The sequence below is a fragment of the Ptychodera flava genome, chromosome 19, assembly GCF_041260155.1.
Source record: "Ptychodera flava strain L36383 chromosome 19, AS_Pfla_20210202, whole genome shotgun sequence".
NCBI classification, from domain to species: domain Eukaryota; kingdom Metazoa; phylum Hemichordata; class Enteropneusta; family Ptychoderidae; genus Ptychodera; species Ptychodera flava.
The window spans coordinates 36,256,645-36,280,754 of NC_091946.1; the positions used below are offsets into that span (position 1 = coordinate 36,256,645).

Sequence of the window (24,110 nt, forward strand, 5' to 3'; positions counted from 1 at the left end):
TGTGTCACCCCCATAAATAATGGTATATCTGGGTGGCCATAATTTATTAACATCTATTACCCAAAATGCCAGGTTCAACATGGCCGTCTGCCGATCGCAGCTAGCCTTTGAGGGACAACTCGGCTGGTAACCGTTCTTTGTAGCAGTCGACGTTCTTGTTCTGGATTTCTCCAATCGCCCGCTCCAAATATCTTGTAGGTAACAAGACAATCACTATTGCCATACAGCAGATATTTACCTCATTTGTTTCTTGCGAATATTATTATTTGCGAACAAAGTCCATCATGATCAATACGCATGGAGGTGGCAGGTAACCTCCGTCCATGATTGATGCACATCTGTACATCACACGTTTTCATGTCTTTTTCCTTTATATATATAATTGACCAAACAGATAGGGTATTCGGATATCTTTTCAGGGAATCGTTTCACAAAATGTTAGTTGTAGTTTACTTGCGCTTGCACATGAAAACGTGACATCATTATCAATCAACAGGAGCCACAACAGAGCAGTTGGACTCGAGCGACATTGCCTACGTGCCATCACATATTTATTAAGCTCGCACTGTTTCAAAATATAACGGGCGTTAAATAAGTATGTCAGTGGTTCACCAAAGTTAGACTGTACTCCATTAATATATGCGGGCGTCCTCTGGACAAATACGTTCAGACTGCCCAGGACCTGGCGATGGCAGGGCCATGAGTTCATCGGGAGTTTGCGTGATCTGCCGGTATTTATGATAAATGTCCATCAATAGATGGCGCTCTTTATCAAAGTTGCAAAACCGGGTCCGGCAGCTTGACACAAGTGACAGGCAGGTGAAAGGTAGACATGTGACCATACCATACTTAATATATGGAGCGTGGGTGTTTTTTTTTGTAGGCATTCCAGTGGTGCCATCTAGGTCATGTGGTCTCTGTCACATATTTTGTCAAACTATTTTCACTTTTGAAGAGGCTTGGTATCATTGTTCGGTGGAACATATAAACCATGTTTAAAGTGTGCCATGTAATACTGAGAGCATTCACAGGTTGAAGAAAGTGTTGGATCATTGAATTTGTTACCCCTTGCAGTAATAATACCTCTTTTGTGTTGATGGTTGGCAGTCACTAATGAAACATGGCGATGGTATCGTAAGTAGATATACTTGCAATCTTACTGTCAAATTTATTTTAACATTTGATACAAGTTTGGCATGATGTTCCTGTAGTGTGCCATTTTAATTGCAATCTTTTTCATGGAGAGACCAATGTTCAGGACTGTCAATAAGTGATTCCCACAGTTTGTCCATGACATCACACCTGATAAGAGTCCTTACTCTACAAGGAAGTAGGTGAAGTTGTTCCCACTCCGTTTGCCAAAGTTTCCTGCCTAAGGAACATTCTTTGGGGAATAGGAATTTTTGGCAATTTTGTCGTGGCCACCAGGGATGAGCAAATCTGAGGATTGAGACTAACAAAAATTTTTATTTATGTCGGCACTTTGCAATTCTTCTGGTCTGACAGACTAGTGAATGGGAATGCACTTTGCGACCGCAGGACTAGTAAAGTAAACTGCAAGACCACTGAACTCCTATACATTATTTATACTTGTCTGTCTAGCTACTGGATATTTCTTACCTTTGCAAGTGAACATTGCTCCCAAAATTACCTGCTGCTAAGGCCTGTATTTCTTCAGGTTTAACAGGAAGTTTTAGGACATGATAAAACAAACTTTGTAAATGTGAATTTTTTTTAATTAAATAATTTTTGTGTTCATTTATTTGTATATTACAAATAACAGAACAACAATGTATAATAGCACTATCACAAATGCCAAAAGGTTAAAAAAGACAGGAAATATTTTTGTTTTTTGAAATTACGTGAAAGTTTCAAATCAATCACAATGCTTCAATTGCTGTTGAAAGTGTACAGAAACATGTACAGTTACAAAACAAGTCTAAATTGAAGATTAAATGAAAACTTTGTCAGGGACTTTCTGCAGGTGAAAGATACTGACATCGACAACAATCTGTACATGTGGCCAAATATTTTTTGTACTTAGCAACTGTGATTAATCCATTTTCAAATATTAAACCAGAAGCATTAAGTAGAGCCATCAAAGCAATATTTCATAGTGAGTAGGCTGTGGTTATAGGTGATAACCTCTTGACCTCTAAACTCTTAACTCTGAATATAAGTGAAATGATGCAAATGATATGCAAATTAAGATAGCCACGACTGAAATAAAGCAGCACTTGTTTAAAATTTTTTCATCGCCTTACAATAGAAATGCCAAGGGAAGCGATGGCAGCATTGAATGGCACTGTACCCGTACAGTAAGTTTGAATTTTGTTTCTGTTCAATAATTCATATGCATGGCAAAGATGATATTAATATGCATGTAGTGAAGAATTAGACTATTGGTGCGGTATACCAAATTGAATGCAAAATGTGACAGAGATGGTGATTATGGGAATTTATCAACCTAATTATGTTCTGTCAATTCACCCATGTATAGATATGAAGCAGTTCTTTTAGGGAATTTGGCAGGTGTCAGATTTGGGTTTATTTTTGTGTAGTACATACAAACAAGAATACAGTGTTAAACAGTCTATGGCATACTGGAAACAAGATGGCGTCAGCTTTCAGTTCATTTTTAGGTTGCATCCAAAATAAGAGATTCACAGAGTATCATTTCAACATTCAATCAGATTTTTGTGGTAACAGTTTCACTTCAGATTGGTGTGTTTGTTGGTTCACATGTTCAGGTATCGTCATAGTTTCTTTCGAGTCAGAGTATGAAAAGTGAGTATTACACTGTCAAACTTATTAATTTGTGTTTCCTGTTTTAACCTCTGTACCACCGTGGCTTGGTACAATCCAGTTGCTCACTGTGGCAAAGTTGGACCTCTACAATGTGAAATAGGGGTGAAGAATGAAAAAATCTAGAAAGTAGGGTTCTGCTTTAGAAAAAGAAGGAAGGCAACAATCATTGTCTTTGTGCTTAGGGAATCTTCTAGAAGTATTTATTACTCTGGAGGGCGCTGATACCAGGTCTGGTCATTGGACACGGTGGCACACTCATTAAAAAAATGTGCGTGGGTTGAAATTTTGCGTGGGTGCAAGTCTTGTATCACGAGTTCATATCTTGATGAAGTGGTGTGAGGTGGCATATCATTTTCAGTTCTGCCCATGCACCGTTAGTATGCTTCTGGCCAGGTATCCTGTTGAAAAGTTGCGTGTCATCGTCTGTTATAAGTTCATACCTGGTGTCGACTTGAGTTGAAACTCTCAGGATGAGGACAAGCAGATGTGCTGTGGTGACTTTCATGCTCTGTCATGTTAGTGACAGACATTTCAGCCGTTTTATCGATATATGGTTCACAGACTTTTGTGGATTGCTTTCTGCACCGAAGCGCATATGCCAGTCGCGGGTAAGAAGACAACTTGATCCAGAAATTATTTCTTATCCTGTAACCCCCTTAACCAGCATAATGTAGTGGTAGTATAATCACTGTACCAAATATACTGTGAGCAAGTGTAAGATCTTGCCAGAATTTTCTGGCACTTGAGGAATATAGTAATTCGTTATGGAAATTTCCATCATATAAGGTAGTAAGATTGAAAATTATAAGATAAGAATTTTGCTGCCAAATATGTCTGTGAAACACCAGTTTCCCATCTTGTATGGAAAGATCTTGTGTCAGAAAAGTGTTCTTGCGAGGCGGGGTCCAAATTTTATCATGGAATAGTTTACCTCAACCAAATGTGTTGCTGCTATACTGATAAAGTGTGTATTTCTCACAGATTTAATGATGTTCTACAAGATCAGTTACAAACCAATATTGTCCCAAAATCTTCTCATCCCAATGTTTCTGTGTATAGATTGAACTCACCTTGGAAAAAATTATGGTTAAGCACAAATCTAGCAGAAAAAGGATGAACATTTGCAAAAAACTAAGAAAGAGAGTGAAAGTTTCAGATTTTTCAATATTTCTGTTGAAGATAGAATCTATGTATGTCAGAGTATATAGGCAAAGATTATTAGAGCATTGTCTACGGTACGGGTCATTAGACCTGTCTCGGACTTTGGTCTGCGATAAAAGTATTAGTGATTGCAACTCCTTGTTTAGTGGCCATCTGTAACAAAACACTGATACATTTTTTGATTGCTTCCTCATACTTATTCACCCAGTCCATTTCTAGACAGAAACCTATGATGCCCAACCACATCTGTGCCGTTTACTCCGTGAAGCAAAACTATTCAACAGTTTTGCCAGTTCTGCTTGGAGTTTGAACAGGGATTGGCAACAGATGTGATGATCTCAAATATTTTTCATCATATTTTCATTTGCAGTGATGAATCAAGTCTGACAAACGAAGCCACAAAAATGAAGTTTTATCTTCATATGGAGCACCCTCCTGAGTTCACCATGGTTGTGAAGTTGGAAGACCAACATAAAAAAGTTCAGGATATTCTAAAAGTAAGGAAACTTACATTTTTCATTTCATCATACAGCTCGACAAATTACACAACTGAAACAGTGAAGTATTGTAGTCTCTCTTTACATTTTATCTCTCATATTTTGTCAATAAAAAATTGCAACATTCAGGAAGTATATTTTTATTTCTGTTATCTCTTTATGCACACTTTACTTTTGAGATCAATTTACAATCAGACAGACAATAAAAAGAAAACGAAAGTATCCCTGACTGCGTGGGTGCCGCACGTCTTATGCTCTCAGTTTAAAGAAGCTGTTGTATTTCAGAAAAAAAGTATTTCTTTTTTCAAGCTTGTGAAGTTCGTTAGTGTATTGTTACGTTCAGTGACTGTTTCCATTGTGTTGGAACTTGCTAAACCTCTGTTTCTTCTACAATGTGAATGAAAACAATTCATGGTTTGTATTGTGTTTGGAATGATAGTCGCAGTGGACCGGAGAAGTTTGGGCGCAATGAGCCGTGGGGCCAGATTTCTTGATTTTCTAAGAATGACAAATCTTTGCTGTCTGCAACTTGCATGGATTTATTTTCAAATCTACAGGGTACAAGTTTCCATCTTCATTTTTTTGTAAAAATCTAATCATTTTAGAACTGAGACTTGTAGCCATTTTGAATTTTAAAATAAATGTTGGCAAATTGAATATGGAATTTGCTTCCTTTTTGCAAACATTTTAATGTACAACATTAATGTTCAAGGTGCATATTGCCGTGAAGAGATATTCATGTCAAATATATGAAAAGTTTAAACTGTTGATATTAGCTTGCTCAAGGAAAGCTTAAATGTTTTCCTGTACAAAAATAAAAAAAGTGGACGAGAAACAGACTACCTCAGTTCACTTGTATTTGAAATTCAAAATGGCTGACATTCTGCTTACTGAACAGAGGAAAACTAAACTTGCTATCTACATAAAAGCAAAATTATGTAAATCTTCTTTTCTTTACACGTGTTAATATGAATTCTACTAGATGCTGCAGGTCAGAAAGGAATGTTTGATTTTTCAAGCTACAAAAGTCAGTCCCTTGGGTACATTTTGTCTGGTCAAAGGAGGGTAATATAATGTACCATATGGTAAATAGACATACCATTGGTAAACACACTTCAAAATTTTATTTCAGAGTACTTCTCTTACGAATGTACAAACACTTATAATACAGCAAACTGTTGCAGATCCTAAATGTTTGCTTAATTGTAAGAATCGTTGTTTTTTTTCAGTTGTTTACAGAGAACTACAATAAAAAATATGGTGAGATGACGACATTACAGCCAAAGGAAATATATCTACAAACTCAGGATGGGTATGTACCGATACTTCTGGAACACTGTTTGATGTCAGTTTTTGTGAATAACTTTTTTCAAAATTCACAAGTTAGAAGTCCTGTAGTTATTCATCCACTCTAATTTTCAGAATGTACCTTTCAAATTAATTGTGACATTTTCTCAAAAATCCAGGAAAAATCTATGTCCTACAGACTCAGTGTTGAAAATCAAAGAGAAATCAGATGTCTACGTACACCCAGTCAGTGGTATGGAGCCAACAGAGAATGTTCTAAAACAGGAGAGTAATGAAATACTGGAAAGGAAAGTAGGAAAATCAAAGCAGGAAGAGCAGAAAGACGTCAAAGATCTCTCAGAATCTATGAAAACAAATCTCACTTTACAACAGGGTAAGAGGTACTTTACAAGTATACATGTAACTAACTTCACTGTCTTGCCATGATTTTTCAATAATGTACTGTCTTTGGTGTAGCATTGCTCACAGAATAGTCTTGGTTGTGGAAGAATTCCAAAAAAATTCATGAAATGTCAGGCACATTGTGTACAGATGAGAGTAATTTCAGCAACACTGATAAAATACAAGGCTGTTTGCTGCCTACAGTCTTCGGCGAAGGCGGTGAGATAACTTCTGTTCACATTTTAGTGAAATGGAACATTACACTCTTCCCTGTTTCTACGTTGAAAGTGAGTTGGTTGTCTCTGATGACAATTATGGTTGACTCCATGTTCACATCAATAGGGATGAGAGGGTCTTAGCAGATGACAAAGTGACATTCTGTGTCACAATACAATTCTAGACGCTGGTACAGAGACATCCTCCAAATCAGAGAAATCAGACGCCAAAAGTGGCAGCCACCGGACCAACCCAAAATCCGGTGCTAAAGTCAAGAAGAAGAAAAAGAAGACCAGAGAGGAAGCAATCGCTGATAAACTTCAAACAGACTACAAAGTTCATATGGAAGGTGACAGCGGTTGTCTCTTTGGAATTGACTCTGAGGATGATGTAGACTCAGACCCATCTTCAAAACATTCAAGATATAAATTAGATATGGTCGTCAAACCAGGTGAAAAGACAATTAGGTAAAACATCATTTTGTAATTTTCAATGTTTGTGAAACACTCTTGAAAAGCATTCATTACGATTAATATTGAGCACTTTGAAACACTGGACCAATTCATATAGCTATAAATCATTTTGTATCAGTGACAGATATTACGTCAACTACAGAGAATTTTATAAAACTGGAAATCTGCCAAAATCCCATGATATCATCAAGTACAGTAGGGCTGACATTTGTTATTTACAAAAGCAAATGGATCACTTACAACAGGAAATACTATGTTCTCTATCTTGAAACCAAAGCCCTCGGTAAGAAATTATCTCAAGTAGTGAAACTATCAGACATCCATCATTTGAGCCAGTAGCACAAAAACATACTTCCACATTTAATTCTAACAAACATGATCCAAAGAAATATTGGTCTAGCGTTTTATGATTTCTATACTGAGGCCACAAACTTCTGTTTTTGCTTCAGCATCAAAGCAGAACAAATTTCAGACGAGGAGGAAGCAGATGATGGCGGAGACATCATGGTCAAAGCAAAGAAATTTCTTGAAGAAAGCAAATGTAAAAATGCCAAAGAAATTTATTTCAAAGTTTTAGAAGAAAATCCCAAGAGTAAAGGAGCATTGATGGGCATGGGTAAGAGTCAGTGATGACCTCTGAACTTTGACCTCACCTTTCTGTAACTTTCTGCAGGAATTCGTGAGATGCTAGGTATCAGCACATCCTGACATCATATCAAAATCAACATTGCATCATGAATCAATGATGAGTTTTTTGCAAACTTGAAGAGATACACTGCCATTATGCAGTATTACAAGTCAGTGTTTGATTTTTCTGTGTTTGATCTTACAGCCCTTGTTTATCGTAGAGCAGGCCGTACTGAAGAGGCTCTGGAATATCTGAAGCAAGCAGACGAGCATCATCCATACAGCTACAGAATAAACCAATTGTGAGTAACTTGGGAATCTTGTACAAAAATTGCATTCTTAAATGCAAGAATGGTAAATACAGTCTATCTGCCAATGTGTTAATCCTTTGAGTGCCAAAGTCAACTTTTGTTGCGTTCATATAATATTATATAGCCAGCAGCTTTTTTCAGATCTAGACAAATTTTTTCAGATTTTTTCCTAAAATTTTCGTCAAAAATTGCATCCAGTGTAATGTTAAGTCCATTTGGTCCAAAATTATCAAAAAATTACAGTAAAATTCATAAAAATGGTAAAATGTTACACTGAAATTTGATTGGAAAAATTACAGCACTCGTAGGGTTGAAAGGGGTAACCTCACACATATGAAACTTCAAGTTATTTGTGTCAGAATGAATATATGTCATCATAGTTTCACATTTTCAGTCGCAAATCTTTTCTATGTATAGCTTTGTTTTATTTTTTAAGAAGTTGAAATCTGTTTGCTGAATAATAAATACGAAATGTAAATCTGAAAATTTTCATCTTATTATTATTTGTAGGCTTGGGGAGACGTATCTTGATCTGAACCTAAGTCATGAAGCTGTCATTTCTTATACTATATGCATGCGTTCAAAAGAAAAAATGAGCAGAAAAAGATTACAGGATATTCAGCTTGGATTGTGTAAAAGTTTTCTGATGGCTGGTAAGAAAATAGAAGGACTAAAAACTCTACAGGTTAGTTCAGAATACCCAGCTTTTACAGCCTTAACTACACACACACACACACCCCCCCCCACCCTTGCAAATGATCTTTATATGTGAACTATTTTGTGAATAGACAAAAATGAACTTGCAGAGAATATACACATGACTGTGATTCTACTGGCAGGGTGTAGCAACATGTTGTGACATACTGTGTTGAATTGGTGCTATAGTTGTCAAGGTTATTTTGTACATGGGCAATGATGAACCAGACAGACATATATTTCATTGATGATATTTCTGTTTTGATCTGAGGTTCTGAGCTCAACAAAAAAATCATTTATGATTTGAATATAACAGTACTTTAGTCAAAATTGGACATGAATTTTATGAAAATGCCTTGTAAAAAATCTATTACAGGATTCAGATCTCGTAGGTGTAACAATATAGTCACGACCCTTATCATCGCCAAAATTGTGTATTTTCTCAGACTTTATTGACATTAAATTCAGGATTTTTAACTAACAAAAATTTGATATTTTCTCTGAATTGACAGAATCTGCTGAAAGAAAATATTGAACATCAAAAAGCATTGTTGGAGTATGCGTCTCTGATATATAGCAAGACACCACTAGCACATAAAGAATCAATAACCATGGCGTTGACTGTCTTAACTCAGTCAAAAGGTAAGAACATTGTGGACTTTTCAGTTCCATATAGTACATTAAATATCAAATATCTCTATGTTTTCAGATAAACTGACACAATCAAATATTCTGCATTCAGGTTTTCAATAATGATCCCTGACCAAGCCTTGACTGTTTTCAGATGACTTAATTACCCAAACTCCAATCATACAGAAGACCTACCTCACCCCATCCTTATATCCGCAATCCAACCAAACTGTGACTGTACCCAGATGATATTCTTAATTACCAAAATGCCATTCAGACAGAAGCCCTACCTCACCCCATCCTTATGTACCCAAATGTACCATCATTGTTCACCCAGTGAGACTGAAGTTCCCAACCACGCCCACGCATACTCAGATAGAAGCCCCATCCCTACACTGCAATGTTGACTGAAAAGCCCCACCCTGATATCTTGTAACTGTGCTACACTGAAGGCCTGGTAAAAGTAGACTTATGATCACAAATCAAATTATTTTATTTCTATTTTTCAAAATTATGATCATGAAAAGAAATCTTGCTAATCCCAAAATATTTACTGAACTTTCAACAGTTTGATGTTCAGTAATGGATAATAATCATGTGCATTATCTACTTATAACAAGATACAGCGATCACATGTTCGGAAATTTTGAGGAGCAAATTCTGATCTTTACATGTAAATGTCGTTGAGCGTGTGTGTTCAAAACCCACATCCATGTTGACTAAGGCAGTGATATTTCAGATACAATTGAGTGGAAGTTTGCTTGGGTAATGAAACTTTGAAAAGTGATTTTGACGTTTATAATTTGGGAGAGCTAATGATAGATATGACTAAAGCTAAAACTCTCACTGATCACGATGTGAATATTATATGATTATTTTATTATCCAGCATTTGGAATAGGAATCGGTTATCTGACAAAACAGTGTTGAAAGAACTATTATTATAAAAAATTACAATTAAAAAATCCCTGACCTAAAAAAGAACTGATTAACGACCTCACTGGTTTCATTACATTGAAAAAGCATAACCCCTGTACATATACAGTAGTTAGACTGATCTGATATGCAATATCCTGATATGAAATATGGGCTGATAAGAACAAAGCTGATAAACTTTGCAAGTTTCAGGTCATAACTATCATATCAGTGAGTATACACATGTATGGCGACATAAAATATGTGAGAGTGTGATAGAGTATTACATCATATAGACAATAGCTCAACCATTCTTCCTTATGTCTTTTTCCCATTCATTTTTGTCACCAAAATTCCACTTTCTGTCCAGCTGTGATATTTAGCTCACTCTTTCTCTCTCTTTCTCTTCTTTTGTTTCGCTGAAAGGCAAGGACAAAGAAGCAGCTGTAATTTTGATAAAAATATTACGTCATCAAAATGGAATGAAATATTTACAAAGGTACTGTCGGTTTTTACATTTTTCGCAAAATGGTGATTTCCTCAAATCTGTGTCACAGCTATGTAATTATTGATTTTTGACACAACGCATTGAACCTGTGAATCCATCCATGCTCTTTCATTTAAAGGCTTATGAAAGCTGCTTTGTGATTGGAAACAGCATATAGCAAGTCAACCAATCAGCACCAGTGTCACTTGCTCTTGATCTGGTTCCAATATTCTGAATGTAAAAGACAATTTGTAGTTGATAAACAACTGAAACACATGGATTAAATGATGAAGGTTCCGTACGGTTCCCCGGGTAATACCATATCTTATCAAAAACATTCATTTGTTTTGAAATTTTGTTTTATAGTGAAATTCATGAAGCTTGGAACTCTGTATCAGCTCTGTCATTTCTATGTAATCAGCTCAGAGACCATGGAGGTGAGTTATATGCCCTAAAGTAACTAAGAAATAATGGTTTTACAGTCAGTCATGTAATCCTGTGATCCATCATGAAAATGCTGTCCTCCTTTTCTTGTGATGTCATCATTCAAAAGTTCAAAGTTCATCTCCCATATGCAGTATATATAAGGTCCCAGAAAGTGTAGTATGGTATGTATCCTAAACAATTGAACCCTGTTATGAATCAATGTTATCCAAACATCTCCAGGCAAATAACAAGAAGCATATCAATACTCATGCAGCTCTGATGTACTTTTTACAATTTTATTGGTGAATAATGTGCTTCAAAAACTTGCAGTCCACCGAGATATGAAAATCAATATCATGTTCAGTTTTGCATGAATCTTGTCTTTATATGATTTGGACGGAAAAATGTTTGAAAGGTGAAAAATAAATTCATGCAGCATAAATTCAGAAAACTCTAACCTATAACAATCTTGTTACTGATTGAATGTATATCTTTGTCCGACATTGCTGTAAAACTGTATGGATAGCAGTGTTGGCCAGTGACACACATTCAGTTTTGTGATGTACACCTGCCTCTACAATCGAGCCTTACTCACTCAAATCTTTTAACGCTCAACAACCAAAATACCATGAAGAAAGTGCCATTTTTCATTGGTACCCCATCTATGCTCAATGCAGCTGTGGATTTTTACCAGCTCTCATCAATATCACACAAATTTTTGAAACATTTTGATAATTATTGTCTGTGTTTCATAGACTGGCTGAATATCATCACCACATACTTCCACAGATGACGGAATGGAATATGAGCTGGTGACAAACACTCAGTTTGTGACAAAACTTCCGAAAAGAAAATCTTGATGTGTCGTCAAACCAGTGGCCCCAAAATCAAATCATGGACAAAATGTTCACCTTTGACAGTTCAGAAGAGTCAGCAAATTACAGATATTTAGATACTCTATGAGTGCTTGTGCATTTTTCAAAAGTTTAAAGGTCAGCAGTTTAAAGGTCAACTGTCAAACATTTAAAGGTCAGGAAAAGCATCACTGAGCATAAATATATAAAAGGCACTACATCCCAATGCCAGCTTCTGATCAGTACCACTATCCAGTCACTTTTAATGTTCATGCATCTAAATTTTTTGTCGTGATACTCAAGTGTTACTATATTTCAGATGCACCATGTCTCATAAACAGTTCCATAATGTGTGTGACCTAGTTTCTGTAAGTCAGTCACAGAATCAGGAGAATCACAATGTGCAGGTGACTGTGTTTTCCACTTTTGTCAAATTTTATGACAATAACCAATCCAAAATTATACCTTTCCATATAAAACAGTACATGCCTTGTTTTCCAATTAGCCCCCTCTCTATGTGCCAGTTTCAACTTTTGTTAAATGCTGTCGTCTGCCAATATCCAGTCAAGTGAACTAGCATTGTTATCACTTATTTGACTGTACTTCAAACAAACACAGTCGCGGCCCTTTGTGTGCCAAAGTAATGTAAAAACATGCTTCTCTATATGACTGGCTGCTAGGGGAAGTGACTGCATACCTGAACAATACCTAGATTTGTTTCAGACAAGTAACCTTTAACCCTTTCACCACCATGGTTTAGCCCAAATCCATTGTTTGTGGACCTGCTTACAGGAAGAAGGGTGACCAAGTCAACCTTTGCTCATTTGACACAAATGTACATTTGTTTGTGCATAGATTCCTCCAGATACTAAAAACAATCTAAATATCTATGTAAGGAGGGATGCAAAACAGTGTGGGCATGTTTTTTCTAACATGGCTGAAAACAGAGGGAGTATATACAGAAGGCATTGCCTTTTGAAAAAACAAACTTGTATGCGTCTGATGAGATATTCAACTTTGTTGATAATTCCACTGTTCATAGTAAGTTGGATGCATATCATCACTATATATCTCCACCAGAGTGACTTGGAGTATGTTTTGATAACAAACATTCAATTTCTTACAGCAACATCATTCAACAGCATTCTCTTCTCTGTAATTGCCATGCCAACCATTATCATATATATATTGTTTCATGACTGTCTGGATCAAAGCTCAATAAACACCCATCTAACTAATTCTTTCTTTACTCAAACCACGGTCCCTGCTCAAACCTGTGTTCTGGCATTTTGTCAGCCGTTAGTTTTCAGAGAAGGAGTCCAAGCTATTACATTGTGTAGTGTTCAATAATCTACAATGGATGAGCTCAATGCTGGCTGGAAACTTTTTCCCAGGCCGTGAAAATTTTAAGTGTGTAATGTTCTTTTCAAACAGGTTAGGTGAACATGTAATCTTGAGCTCACTATCCATGGATGGTCACACAAAACACGTTATGTCTTAATGTTCTTGTTAGATCATTTTCATCTAGGAGGCAGACATTCTTACATATTCATGCAATTTCTTATCCATCATTTGCCACAAAAAAACGCTTGTTAATACGCAAAAACAAGAGACAATCCCGTGGAACATCTGATGTCAGATAAACCAAGCTGTTGATGTCGGATAACTTCAAAATAAAGTGGCGGATAACTGGAATTTTTGTTGTCAGATAACTTCGGACTGGATGTATATCATTGTCAGACATTGCTGGTGAGTTCTCAGCAGTGTCAGTCAACGATACATGTTCAGTTCGCCATGAGCGGCGTGACATCCGCAGACGGCAATTTACTGTCATACCTCACTGCATCCATTGCCTTACATTTCATGCCTAAAATTCATTCACCGAACATTTTCCCCAAATAATGTGTAGAATCTGTGTAACAGATAACTTAACAGGTTGGATTATTATTATCTGCAAACACTGCAAGAAATCAAATCCTGCAGTGAATGTGGACAACATATATTCAGTCTGTGACAAACGACAGAAAAACAAAATGGACGAAACATGACTCTTTGCAAATTTAACGTCTGCTAGCTGTCTTTTATCATTTCTCCCATCATGCATCACGAAAAATTTGTCATTCATGAAGTCCATTGCATCATGGGTACATCCTGTGAGGAAAAAATTCCAAGTTGTGAATTATCAGGAGGAGTTTGCTGGAAGGGCATTTAGTTTGATGCTGCTCCACTGGCAAGTTCCATGTGTTACAGCACCAAAGTAAAAAAGCAAGTCAAAATATTCCAGCTGCTCTGGTAGTTCCCAACTGTTTTCTCACATGTCCGTCTCATGCATTGCTCTCGTACAAAACCAATCACCATTGCTCTTCAACAAGATTCAAATGAATTCATGGCATTGTTTGACATATTTGTTATCATACCCTAGTGACAGAAATTGTATGATGTCATTAAGTTTTGGGCCAAATGAATTATTTTGATAGATGTCCTTTGCTCAGGACGAATGAACATATTACCATGACAACAGTGAGAGTGACTTGGTATATGACAGAATTGACTCTGATATCTTTAAATTGTTTAATTTTCATCATCAACTGTCATGGTTGTAGTCTCAGACTTCACTAATCGGATCATCTTCATCTCATCCTAAAATTTCTCATTTTTCCAGCGGGAGTGGCAGACTGAGCAATAATGATCTCAGTCCACTGTATAATTCTGTTCACATCTTTTCACCAGGCATTGCCAGCAGATGGTATTTACCCTGTCTGTACAGTCCCATCTCAGCATCAAACCACCAGAGACACTTCATAACGTCATCTCTCAGTACTAACTTTTTTTTAATTTTCACATGTCATTATTCATTCCTCAGTCTTTCTTACTGACCAACCACAATTTTCATTCATGGCAGATTTTCCATAGAATGCATATCACACATTTTTCACTAAGTTGGTCAGTTCAGTGGTGGTAGTTTTGATGTCCTCACACATGTCAAAGCGAGCTCAAAATTCCACAGTTTTCTTCAGAGCAGTGGCAAAGCCATGTCATAGTAATTTTTTTTAACTATCCCCCTTTCTTTTCAGCTATATTTGCATAACCAGTGATATAAAAATAGTATGGCCAGTTGCAGATTATGTCACATCCTCAATAGTAATTATTTGTCTGAAACTTCTAAAAGGACTTTTGAAGTAACTTAGTAGACAGTAATGGTACTTTGTCAGAACCAATTCTGTGATTAGAACCTTGAAAAGTTGCGACTACAAGTTGCAGCAGTAACGCATAAACAAAATATACAAACTGTATGTGCATTTTGGCATTACGGTAACCCATAGTCAATATAAAACAGGCAACACTGGAATAAGTAACCTACAGTCACAATCAGCAGTAATTCTGTGTATTGAGCTTTACAGATGGCTCAATGACCATTTTTTGGACAATACAGTCTCTGTATTTTCAAGATGTCTGATGGCTTTGATGGCTTTATATTATATGAAAGTCTTCCATGTGTAGCACCTACTTTCCGTTGCCTGAAACAAACTTTACTTGGAAGGTCCACTGGTGTGTGTGAATTCAAATTCTTTCGGAAATTATGTCTCAGATACAAACATATAAATGGCCTACTTTGAGATATCAAACCATATATGTATATATATGTATACTTGCCATGATTTTGATGTCCCCAGAGATTTTAATACCCTTAGACTGTTCAAGTAATGATCAGAGGCCTCTAACCATATCCATGAGCTGTGTCATTTATTTGATTTATTCTTTTCCCCAGCGATTCCAGAAGCTACAACAATAATCAAAAGAGCAGTGGAGGTGGAGCCGGAGAATCCTAAACCATTGCTAAACCTGATGCATATTTGTGAGATACAAGACAAACATCAGGAAGCCATTGAGCTGGCATTGTAAGTCAAACCGTTGTGAAAATCTGGTGTGTTGGTGTGTCAGACTACAATTTTCATTTAAGGGAGTAGATACATCATAGTGAGCTCATTGGTGGACTAACCAATGAGAGTTTAGCTTTCAATTCAAATGCCAAATCACAGAGTTCAGCTCCTGATTGGTTGGCTGCTGGGTAATGGGTTCAAATAAGCCAATCAGAGTCATCAATTTATAGACTCTTGGTCAAACAGTCAGTGCCTTGGTGTATGTTTTCACAGGCTGTGATGTGATTAACTCTCTCTTCCTGAGATGAAAGTGATGTCATCTTTAGTTCACTTAGCTGAGCCTACATTTGAAAATGTACACCAACGTTGCCTTTTTTATCAGAGTGTTAATTGTAAGAACAAAATTTGCCAATTTCATCAATTGAGGTAAGAACCAATCAATGGAGGTGCAATTCTGTGATTGAACAGTCAGTTTCATTAACATCATCAGACTAACCAATGATGTTGTAGGAAAATTATCAACATTAAAATTAAATGTTTAGAGTGTAGTTGTGTGCTTGGGCTGGTGTATGCGGTATAACCCTTAGTTTCTTTCATGATGATTGTCCAAATAAGGTTTTAGTTGGGCTGGTATTTTACACAAGTGTCTGAACAGTTTTAGAATTTTCATCCTCCAAAATATATTTGTAATAATGCCATGTACATACAAGTATGTTTTTGAGTGAGAAATGAGAGCATTTGGAAAAGATGCGATTTTTACAAAACTTACGACTGCTCCCTTGACAGCCATGTGAAATGTTCTTGTGGATGATCTTTCTTCGACGAGGAAAGTGAGTGAATTGGAAGACAAGACATGGCAGATATTGTCAAATCGTTTCATAAATGTGCAGCTAAACGTAAGAATTGTAAGTATCGTATGCAAATAATAAAAAAAAATAATAGTATGCGTGAGCACTGATGAATGAAGCACTAACTGAGATAAAATTGTGATGAATTGTTTCTGGGTCTCTAACGCTCTGAGCTCACTGTCACATTCACAGTTTTATTTTTACAGATAGTTGTCAAGGTTCAGATCTTTGCTCTCCTTGTGTCTTTCAGAGATTATTTTAAAAAGAATAGAGGTTTGAACATTGCTGGTGTCCAGTGCTCTAGTTTTGTTCCTCTCATAGAGTGTGTAAAAGGCAGTATTTACCTGAATGGTGAGTGTTTATATCAACGATCTTGGTGGCAGCATTTTGTGGTGAAATTTCCGTATTGGTCATCAGAAATCCAGTGATCCAATTGGGTCTTAGGCCAGGATCATAAATGTTTTTATCAGACCAGTGAGTTTATGATTGCCCCGACTGACAGACTTGTGAAGTGAATATCTGTTGTGTGGTTTCCTAGTTGTTCAAAACTATGAAACCAAAGTACTGGAGAAGTAGATTTATATTGGTAGATTTATATTGGTAGTGATCCATTTGACAATCATTTACAGAATGGAGAGGATTACTGATGATTGCTGATGTTGCATTAAAATAAATTGTTCATCACTGATGTCAAAATCAATTCATTTAATGATTTTGCGAACATGACATTTGAACTGTGAACATGACGTGGAATTGCAACTATGTGGAACAAAAAAATTCATCATCAGACTAGCTCAAAACTGTCAAACTATTGCCCTTCCTTGACTGTACAAGGGTAATATAATTCAATTAAAAAATAAAACATTCAAATCTGCGAATCAGAACAACTCGTGTCAAAAGCACTTACTACTATACAGGCCACTGCAGGCCAGGTCTATGCAATTTCCAATACTACAATTCAATGTTACGTGTTTGAACACATTCACCTGCTATGCTGCATAGCATGTTAACCCTGCTGTGGAGTGAAAAATTACAAAAATTCATGAAAATTCAGTCTAAGATATTCCTTTTTAAACATTCTTTTTTGACAGATGCATCTCCTGGTACGTCTGGTATCATCATTACAGTGGAATATCCTCAAGACAGGGGTTACTCTGAAGACGAACTCTACGTTTTGGCTTTGCTTTTTACTGTCGTAAAAATTTTATTTGTTAAAGGATCTTTTCGGATTCTGCATGGCATAAATAGACTTCTAGGTACGTTTCAAGCACTGTTTAGGCCTAACACAGGTAGTGGTTTGCATGAGATCATGGAAGCTATGTTTTAGAAATCTTTCAGAGAGAAAGTGGATCAGTCCCAACCATCTCAGATAAATATGACACCAGTGTGCATAGGGTGCATGATATTTAAAGATTTTGAAAAATATTTCATAGGAAATTCTTTGAAAACAACAAGCTGACATTTCAGTAGGTAACTAGAAATGTTATGCCAGAACACGGTAGTACCAGCAGTTAATAAATATGTCTTGCATAGTATATATCCTGTGTACCTTGCCTGTTATCTCAGCAAGTAAAAAATTGGAAATATAACCACCAGCCTATTTGGAAGGTAACCATAAAATTTCACCTGACCAACCAAAAATTTACTTGACCTAGGCAGATTATCTCTCACTCAAGGAGTAAAGACGGCCGATGTTAAACAGAATGTCATTTTCAAAAAATTTTTTTTTGTGTCTTTTTTTAACAGATCCTTGTTACAAAGATAGAGACTTACACTTAACATTGATTCGTAATGAAGCAGCATACTACGCCACCATAAGTCAGTTGATGACGATTGATATGGTACCCCTACCAGAGGATAAAAAGTTTATCTATTTTGCATCAGACAGCCATTGCCTGACAACAGCTTGGAGGAGCATAATTTATAAGGTACAGGCAGCAATGCAGTGCTGTTTCGTGAAAATTTTCACCAATTGTGCAGCATCGCACTTTGAAATCCAGAAGTATGTTTTTGTGAAGAGAAAAGATTTTCCAATGAAAGTAAAATATTGAAAATGTCACTATTGTTTGGATAGAAATCTTAAAATAGTTGTTAAAATTATTGTGGTTGTGGATAATTGACCCCCAAAAAAATGCAGACTGCGTAAAATCTGTATTTTATGTCGACTGTCCATTTCACAGCTGAAGATCGATGCAGCATTAGTAACTGATTGTCACATTTGTATATTTCTGACTACATACATGTCAAAAGATAAATCAGAATATTAAAACAGAAAAAGACTTTGTGATCATGACAAGGAAAAAATACAAATTGATAAGCTCTCATTGATACACACCTTGTACACATTTACCGTACTGAGATAAAAATATAAAAATCATATTTTTGCTGTTTCTTGTTTCAGGGTTCTCCCCATATAATCCATCCACTGCTGGCCACTGGTTGTAAAATTTGGCATCTCAGACCTGAGGGAACATTTTATCCTAAGGAAAATTTCTTCAACATGATGAAAATTGTACCAAAACGAGCTACTGTGATTTTTAACATGGGGGAGATAGACTGTAGAGAGGGGATAATTTTTGCTGTGGAAAAGTGTAAATATGATGTAAGTTGACCCATCTATTATTCATATAGCCTGTCATCCCCACACTAGTTTTGGGTTGTTCCAAATAAAAAGTGTACAGTGTGTGAAATGTGGACATGGAACTTTGGATAAATATTTTAGAAACTAGTTTACTTATTCAGCGACCTCATACCACTTTGTGAAGTACACTAAAGTACACTTGACCTTTTCATCAGCATGTGTTGGCCAAAATCCATTGTTATCACTAGTAATTTCAGACCTGTTGCAGTAGAGGTGAGCAATTCCACTCAGAACTTGGAGGTCCTGGACCAATATAAATGCAACTTTAGCCCTTTCACCCCCAGTTCCCTGTGTACAGGTCCAACTTTACCATAGAAAACAATGGATTTGGGACAAACCATGGTGGTGAAACTTTAAGGTAGTACATGCCGTGGTATTGAAAGACATAAACTTTTGCTCAAATTTCACTCAACAAAACTTTCAACCATTCTCTTTCAAAATCAAGAATGAAAATCAGGGGTTACTGTGTGTTTGGTTCCATGGCAACCATATCATTAATTTACCGATATTTGAATTTCACAATGGCTGCCATCAGTGTGTTAATAAGTCTATTGGCAAAAATCAATTTTGTGATTTTTCCCAAAATTAAGCCCGTGAAAACTTAAGTAACTCCATGAGCTTAAAAATGAACCCCCGTACGTGGTAGTTAAAAAATTGATAATAAAAATATGAGAGTGCAAATATCTTCCCCGAGGCATATTCTGCCTAAAGTAGACTTAGTGATTCTGTTTTCCTACTGTTTGTACATTTATTGTCATACAAGTGCACAAGTATCAGACAGTATCAGACGAGCAGAATGACAAATCCTAATACTGCTTCAAGCGAAGGATTTGGTGTTCCAATACGTAAAATAAGAGGCTTTGCTCCCCCCTGCTTGCATTAAATATATATTTCAAGATCAATTTCACAGATTGTGTCAGGTAGAATGTACCACAGGGAAAGATTTCTAAAAAGTGGATTTTTTGACATTACTTGTCATGTTGTTTGTGTATTTGGACTCATTTAGAAGCCTTCAGTGTACAGGTTTTCTTGGTCTCTTTCTTGTGAAAAACAAAATCTTCACCTCCATGGAGCTGAATGCAGGGGACAGTGGCCATCTTGAATTCCAAATATCAGTAAATGCTTCATTTTTTTTCCGTTATCCCAAATTTTTATTTTTGATTATGTAATGTTTCTGTGAGGAAATTTGGAGCAAAAGTTAAAGATGATTTTAGAGGCAGCTCAACCACATGAATTTATTTTTCTTGAGGAATGGTAGAATTCAATATGTGCCAAATTTCAAATTTACTAACAAACACTAAGAGATCACGTGATGAAATTTCCTTTTGTTGTCTTTCGATTCAGTCTGCAGATGAAGGAATATCCAAAGTTGTTGACATCTATCTGAAAGTAATGAAGAAACTAAAATCCTTATACAATCTGAAAGTCTTTGTACATCCAGTCAACCCTGTGTTGGATCTCACCAGATCCATGGTAAAAAAGTTCAACCTGGCTTTGGAAAAAGCTGTCCGTGAAATGCCAGGGCTGACATGGTTAGATCTAGCTGATGAGTTATTGACCAAGTCTGGAGATGCTTTAGATCCTAAATATTGTAAGTGTTCAAAGATACTTTCTGATCTGTAATTGTTTTGTTTGTTGATTATTTACATTCTTTACCCTCATCTCAAGATTATCTTAAATAGTTGACCTCTGCGCGAATCAAAAATTTTTTTCTTTCTATCGTCATCAGTTTTGTATAAAACTGTATCACCACACCAGGGAAAGTTGATCATCTGTAATGAGCAGCTTGTTAAAAGTTTTAAGTTGAAGATGAACTGTCTAGAATTGTTCTCATAACTATAATAGTATATTCTCCTAGGATGCTGCCAAGACACATTTAAGTATCTCACTAGTACCTCCGAGAGTGCGCTCCAGTGTTGTTTGATTATACATATCAAATTTTCATGATCATTATTTCAGTATAAAAATTTTACTGTAAGTGTTATGATTTCTTTTCAATTTTGCATATTCATGTACCCCACACTTTGTTTTGTAGAAAAGGTTAATCTGTTTTCTCATTTGTATTCACAGCTCTTGATGAAACTCATTTGCATCCTGAATATCTACATCTGCTGGAAAAGGCAATTAATAAGAAACATAGCTGATCTTATTGACCAATCAAGAAAAATGGAAATGATACAACGCCAAGATAAACGAATAAAAGACAAATGACATTGACTTAGTCAATTGAAATCAGTCTTACACTCTAATAGTCTCCTTAGTAAAATAAAATAAAATGAAAGTTGATGTGTAAAATTAAAATTACAATGTACTGCACGATTGCCATGATGTGATTGTTATAATCCCTAGAAAGATAGGGAGGCTTTTGACAAGATTGCAGAATTGCCAGCAACTGATTATTGTAATTGCTAGAAAGATAGGGAGGCTTTTGACAGGATTGCAGAATTGCCAGTAAATGATTATTGTAATTGCTAGCAAGATAGGGAGGCTTCTGACAGGATTGCAGAATTGCCATTAATTGATTGTTATAATCCCTAGAAAGATAGGGAGGCTTTTGACAAGATTGCAGAATTGCCAGCAACTGATTATTGTAATTGCTAGCAAGATAGGGAGGCTTTTGATAGGATTGTTCAAATGTGATTGGCTTAGAGCACAGATTTGCTGAAATCTTATTAGATGATTGGAATGAAATTGAAATCTTTCCCTAATCATTTTCTTGAGCATCAACAATACATACTTGTGTAGATTAGAAACATTTTTGTCTCTAGCTCATTCAAAGTTTATGCTGAAAATTAATACAACTGTTTAACAAAAAACAGCACAGCTTGCAGTGTTGGTTGAAAAAAGTTTTTTGGACTGAAATGCAGATTCATATTATGAATTTAAACATGGACTAGGTAAGCCTTTTAAGGCCAGACTCTGGTTACTTACTCACCTAAGCTACCCCAATATATTGGGGTTTGGCACCTGAAAGCATGGTCCCTCCACAAGGACCGTGTTTGGCACCTGAAAGCATTGCTTCTCAAGTAGAGGATTAGTGTAATTTGTTTGCATGTATTGTAATGAAAATTTATATGTGCACTTTTTTGAAAATGCAGAAGCAATTTTTGTTTTTGTGTTGTGTCTTATAGTGTTGTGTGATCTTGTTGAAATTGCCGTGAAGAAATTTAACCAGGGTTTTAAGTTCAGCAGTATGGACTTGACTTTGTTTTGTCACATTTTCCACATGGTGTTGACTCAGTTTACGTGTTTCTGCTTACAAACTCATCAGCTGTTTCAAAAAGTGAGCTTAAAACCAAGCTAAGAACAATAAAAATATTACTTGAAGACGGTTTTCAGTACTGTACTAACACCTTATAATGATTGGAGTTCAGTGTACTTGTTTACGTCATGGACCCTCCAAAAAACATGATGTAAGGGAGTGAACACCCTCCAAGGTATGTTATTTCCTCTACTTGTAAGTAATAAAGATATAAAAGTGTTATAAGAAAAACAACATCATTTTCAGCCAAGATTTTAGTCACTGTTGTCTATGATGGAATTATTTATGAATGTTGGAAGGAGAAAGATTCTGATATTGGGCTTAGTTCATCCTACACGCCAAGAAGACCGGAGTGTTGGATGGACTCTGTGTTAGGTAAGGATATGATAGTCTGGGGATCATAGTAGAGACACTTGTACCTGAAAAAAACAACCCTAACTGTCAAATTTTCAATATTTGGGTGGTGGAAAAAATATTGAAGTTTCAATGTGTTCAACTCATGGGAAACAAACATTTGATATTGTCAGCTTGCAACTCGTGGAAGGTAAGTAGGTAACGTGTCAAAACTGAACAATGTATCTATGTAAGGCTTTGTTCTCCTTACTTTGCAATCAGCGAATGCTATAGATACGACACAAAATTGAACAAAGCACAATTTAAGTCAGCTTCGTGTGTGAAATGTTCATTAGATCTATCATTTATGTGTTCAATGTACGACGGTTCATTGTTTATGGTTGTTTGGTATGCCAGTTGTGGTATCGATATTTTATAATATGGAACAGACTCATCTTGAACTGATCTCACATGGAAAATAGGAGTGCTTATGACAAGTTTTGAGAACTGAGAAACAAATTAATGCAGTCATGACTGGAAAAACTACACAGTTTCACTACTATTACTTAAACAAGAAAACACTCAGCAGAGTTGTTAATCTTAACGACTGACAAGTCTTTATGTTATGGCCAGTATACAAAAATATATTTATTGGAAAGTACATAGTACCAATATTATATATTTCACATTGTTTGCTTTTAAATTTGTGAAATAAAAGTGTTTGTTCAAAGCGTAGGCATGAGTATCTGTAGTTTTGTAAGTTTGAGTGTAGTAATATATTATATGTGACCTCAAGCCTGTGAGTGTGTATACAAAGACCAACAAAACCATTGATTAACCTATCACCCAGGCTATGTTCTAACTGTATCATTCAAATGCACATAGTTAAGGGCTGCTTGAAATCAGGTCATCCCTGGGTCATGCTTGTTGCAGTTTACCAGAGTCCTGGACAATAAAACCCCTGCTACAGTAACACTACATGAGCAGGTAATTATTTTCAAACTGACTTCTTTGAGTTCTATGTGAGTTTGGACATACCTTGGCAATGTGTCAAATATGTAGTTTGTGAATATAACACTCTCAGAGTAGTACTATTGTCTATCTAGTATCTAAGACTTTTCACACGCACCTTCCTATTGACTTTGCCAATTTAGTTTGAGGCAGTAGAGCCAAGTGTGGTTTGAAAAACCTGATATCTGTAAGCATACATGTAAATGATTGCAAATTAGAACAGTTATTGTGTTCGGTACAATGTGACAAAGTTCTCTAATTGATAACTCTGACCATAGACCTTTGACCTAGATCATAAACCATAACAGAAGTTCAAAACCTCGTGTACGAGGAGTTTTCAGAATT

The 24,110-nt window shown here is 36.1% G+C and overlaps 1 protein-coding gene across 10 annotated transcripts; it reads left to right on the forward strand.

Moving 5' to 3' along the window:
* Nucleotides 1-62: 62 nt before the first annotated feature.
* LOC139119411 (uncharacterized) lies at nucleotides 63-23,489 on the forward strand. 10 transcript variants are annotated; one of them, XR_011548923.1, is made up of 19 exons: nucleotides 63-194; nucleotides 4,340-4,466; nucleotides 5,696-5,778; nucleotides 5,933-6,147; nucleotides 6,556-6,838; nucleotides 7,294-7,460; nucleotides 7,677-7,773; nucleotides 8,293-8,467; nucleotides 8,991-9,120; nucleotides 10,449-10,521; nucleotides 10,876-10,946; nucleotides 15,559-15,688; nucleotides 16,769-16,869; nucleotides 17,610-17,774; nucleotides 18,265-18,446; nucleotides 18,920-19,120; nucleotides 20,504-20,750; nucleotides 21,230-21,520; nucleotides 21,710-23,489. XR_011548923.1 is itself a non-coding variant. In XM_070683220.1 (18 exons), the coding sequence occupies exons 2-18, from the start codon at nucleotides 4,374-4,376 to the stop codon at nucleotides 21,301-21,303; spliced, it is 2,487 nt and encodes an 828-aa protein (XP_070539321.1). In that variant the 5' UTR covers nucleotides 68-198; nucleotides 4,340-4,373; the 3' UTR covers nucleotides 21,304-23,489. The 10 variants fall into 10 exon arrangements, 5 of the variants coding, with proteins under 5 accessions (XP_070539321.1, XP_070539320.1, XP_070539319.1 ...); XR_011548924.1 differs by having other exon boundaries at nucleotides 71-198; XR_011548920.1 differs by lacking the exon at nucleotides 63-194 and adding an exon at nucleotides 884-3,416.
* The last annotated feature ends 621 nt before the right edge of the window (nucleotides 23,490-24,110 follow it).

Coding starts and splice junctions, on each gene's coding strand:
- LOC139119411 (XM_070683216.1), top strand. CDS start 3,322: ATGTTAGTGACAGACATTTCAGCCGTTTTATCGATATATGGTTCACAG. Junction 6,148..6,555: donor AAATCTCACTTTACAACAGG/GTAAGAGGTACT, acceptor ATACAATTCTAG/ACGCTGGTACAGAGACATCC. Junction 10,947..15,558: donor TCAGCTCAGAGACCATGGAG/GTGAGTTATATG, acceptor TCTTTTCCCCAG/CGATTCCAGAAGCTACAACA.